At 40.3% G+C, this 3239-nt stretch overlaps 1 protein-coding gene across 1 annotated transcript; it reads right to left on the minus strand.

Annotated features, from left to right (window-relative positions):
* Nucleotides 1-448: 448 nt before the first annotated feature.
* On the minus strand, nucleotides 449-1494 carry LOC119980747. Its single transcript, XM_038823542.1, has 2 exons — nucleotides 1087-1494; nucleotides 449-979 (listed from the first exon to the last, which is right to left on the minus strand). Exons 1-2 carry the CDS (start codon nucleotides 1492-1494, stop codon nucleotides 449-451), a joined length of 939 nt encoding a protein of 312 aa, XP_038679470.1.
* Nucleotides 1495-3239: the final 1745 nt, after the last annotated feature.

Below are 3239 nucleotides of genomic sequence, written 5' to 3' on the forward strand. Positions count from 1 at the left end.
GACCAAGGCAATGACAAAATGATTGATCTGCCTAAGCATTTTCCCATAAGAAAATAAATCACGAATAGCCAAAGAGAAATCACTGCCAATAATAGACCAAGCCTTCTTAAAGAAAGAAGAGGAGCACCCATCAGAACCAGGAGCCTTGTTATCACCAATAGAGAGCAAAGCAGTCTTGACTGTATCTTGAGTAATAGGAGCAAGAAGAAGATTGTGATAATTGGTACTTAAACAAGGCCCACTCATAACCACTTCCACATTAACTACCTCCACATTCTTAGTAGTGCCAAGAAGGACTTTAAAAAATTTAACAAATTCTCCCCCACAACCCGTTAGAGGTGGTCAAATTCCCATAATTAGTTTGAATAGCAACAATAAAGTTCCTTCTATGTTTCTGATTCATAAGAGAGTGAAAAAACTTTGAGCTTCTATCACTTTCTTTGAGAAACTAGAGCTTCAATTTCGGAGAGAAGAATTTCCTCTCAGCACTCTGAAGATTCAGAAGAGTAGTTCTCAACTCCCCCTCCTTTCCGATATAGTGCAGATTATCCAAATCATGATGCAGTAAAGATTGATGGTAATCTAAAGCAGCAGCTGCAGTGTCCACTCTCTCTGAAATATGACTAAAATGCTTCATGTTCAAATCCCTCAGAGGACCCTTCAGTCTCTTAAGCCTTTTACAAAGCCTGAACATAGGAGAGCCATGCATAGACTGGTGCCAGTGTGAATTAACCACTTCCAAGAACTGGTCATGCTCAGTCCACATATTGAAGAATTTAAAAGCCCTATTTCCTCTGCTTAACAGAGTACCAATCAAAATTTTAACAGGAGAATGATCAAAATGAGCACCAACATTTAAAAATTGAACATTACAAGGCAATAACAAAGAACACGAAGCAGGATTAACAAGAACTCTATCCAATTTACACCAGATTTTGCCATTAGACCAGGAGTAGTAACAACCAAAGTAATTAAGATCCTATAACCCCAAATCAGAGCAACAACTACTAAAATCAATAGTTTCATAACCTGTAACAGAATTACCATTATGCTTATCCTGCTGAGAGAGAATAGAATTGAAATCACAGAGAGAATCCAGGAGTCACTAGGACACCATCTTTTTAAATCATCCCAGAGACTCCTTCTAGTAGTGATAGTATTAAACCAATAAACAAAAGTAGCTAAAAAACTCTTTTGGTCAACAAGATCAGTGAGCTTCACATGGAGAGCCTGAGCAGAAGAGTCAATATACTCGGTTGTAACTTTTGAAGGATTCCAGAAAACAACAACTCTTCCATTAGCAGCAACATTGGTATTGTCAAGAAATTTCCAATCTCTTAGCCTCAATCTGTGCGTAAAGGAGAGCTTACTGCAATTGAACTTTGTTTCCAAAAAACACATAGCATCAACTTTATTTCTTTTCATGAAACATACGGCCTTATGCTGCTTCAGAGGGCTATTAAGCCCTCTGATATTCCAGGAGGAAATAATCATTGAGTAGAGGGGTAATGGGGAACCCTACCCTTGCCCTCTCTCCTGTACCCATTATTCTCAGACTGCTTCTTAGAGCCACTTCTAGTAGGAACTCCCACCACTTGACTGTCCTATTCCCCTGACTAGAAGTTTCTTGCTCAACAAGAATCTTTTTCTTTTTTCCTTTCACATGCTACCAGCTACCATCCTAAGCTTCCAACCGCATAGGATCAAAATCAGGATTTACAAAATTGGTAGATATACCCTAGTCTTCACCCAAGTTACTATCCTCCCTATCAGATTGAGCTGTTGCCTTATCTTGTTCCATAATAGGAACAGTAATCTCACCAAGCCTATCCAAGACAATAACCCTCTTAGTAACCTCAGCCTCCCTTCCATCCTGAGCCACAGGAGCCTTAGTAGCTGGAATTTTGGAGCACACCCCAACAGTATGCCCTAGCACCTTACAGTGTATACAAAACTTGGCGAGCGTTTCATAAATCACATTTCATTCCAAAGGGTCAACATTAGGTAGTAAAATATCAATAGTATGAGGCAAATCCCCCAATAGGTCAATCTCAATAAGAACCCTAGCATAGGATAATCTGGACATTGTAGAAGTAAGTTTATCATATTGTAAAGGCTTGCCAACACAGCTAGCAATTTTAGAAAGGCACCTAGTTGACCAACACTTCAACAACAAGTTAGGGAATTTCACCCAAACAGGGACTTTAGACATCTCATTATCATCAAAATCAAAGCATTTAGGCATTGGTTTCAAAACAAGAGGCCTACCATAAACAAGATAAGGACCCCCACTTAGAACATTTTCCTTGTCTTCCTCCTTAGCAAACTAATAAACTAACCAGCCTGAGTCATGAATGGTCAAATAAGCTTCACACTTCCAGGTAACTTCTATCAAATTCTTCAACGCTTTATACCCAGGAAATTTTCTATCTACATAACCAACTATACATAACTTCCATATATCGTTGTTTTCATCAAAATCATCCATAGACAGAATACAATTTTGATTCACTCTAGATTCAGGAAAATGTTCAAGCCTAGGGCAATTTTCAGAACTTCTATTTGAGCTTAAAAGATCACGCCACTTACCTTTCCCATCAGGCTTAACGGGTTCCCCATCAGATAGAGACTACTTCTTTCCCAGCCCTCTTGAATCAGAGTCAAGCATTTCCTCCACTGGCATTTGCCCCTTGCTTGTTTCCCCAACCTCCATAACCCTAAAGCTTTGCCCGTCGGAGTTGAAGAACTTTGAACCTCCTCCTGAACCATGCTCAGACATAGTATAATCAACCTGCTCCTCCTCATAATCATCGTCGTCATCTTCAAATACCTCATCCATCAAAACTCGATCGTGGACAGGAGAAGGGGTTTGTACCGAATTCGTCACACCCTCAGCATCAATCAAGTATTTACTTGGACAAGAGCCCCCCACTAGAGTTTTGAAAACCTTGGCATTTTTCGACGTGTCGCTTGGGGCAGGTTCCACCCGAGGTGGAGCCTTCAAAGCAAGCACCGTTTTCTTTAGTAACCCAATTTGGGCTTCTCCTTGGAGTTGTTTCAGTGATTTCTTCTCTCGAAAACCGGTAGCCAAAGGTCTTTTCTTAGTTTTAGCCATCAAGAAAGGGAGGCAAAACTAGAGGAGCAGAGTCTGTAACCGGGAGTGTCGTCGGAGAAGAAAATGACTTCGTAAAAGAAGGAGAGCATCTCTCTCTAACTTTCTCTCTCTTCTGACCTGACTC

The sequence above is a fragment of the Tripterygium wilfordii genome, chromosome 16, assembly GCF_013401445.1.
Source record: "Tripterygium wilfordii isolate XIE 37 chromosome 16, ASM1340144v1, whole genome shotgun sequence".
NCBI lineage: Eukaryota > Viridiplantae > Streptophyta > Magnoliopsida > Celastrales > Celastraceae > Tripterygium > Tripterygium wilfordii.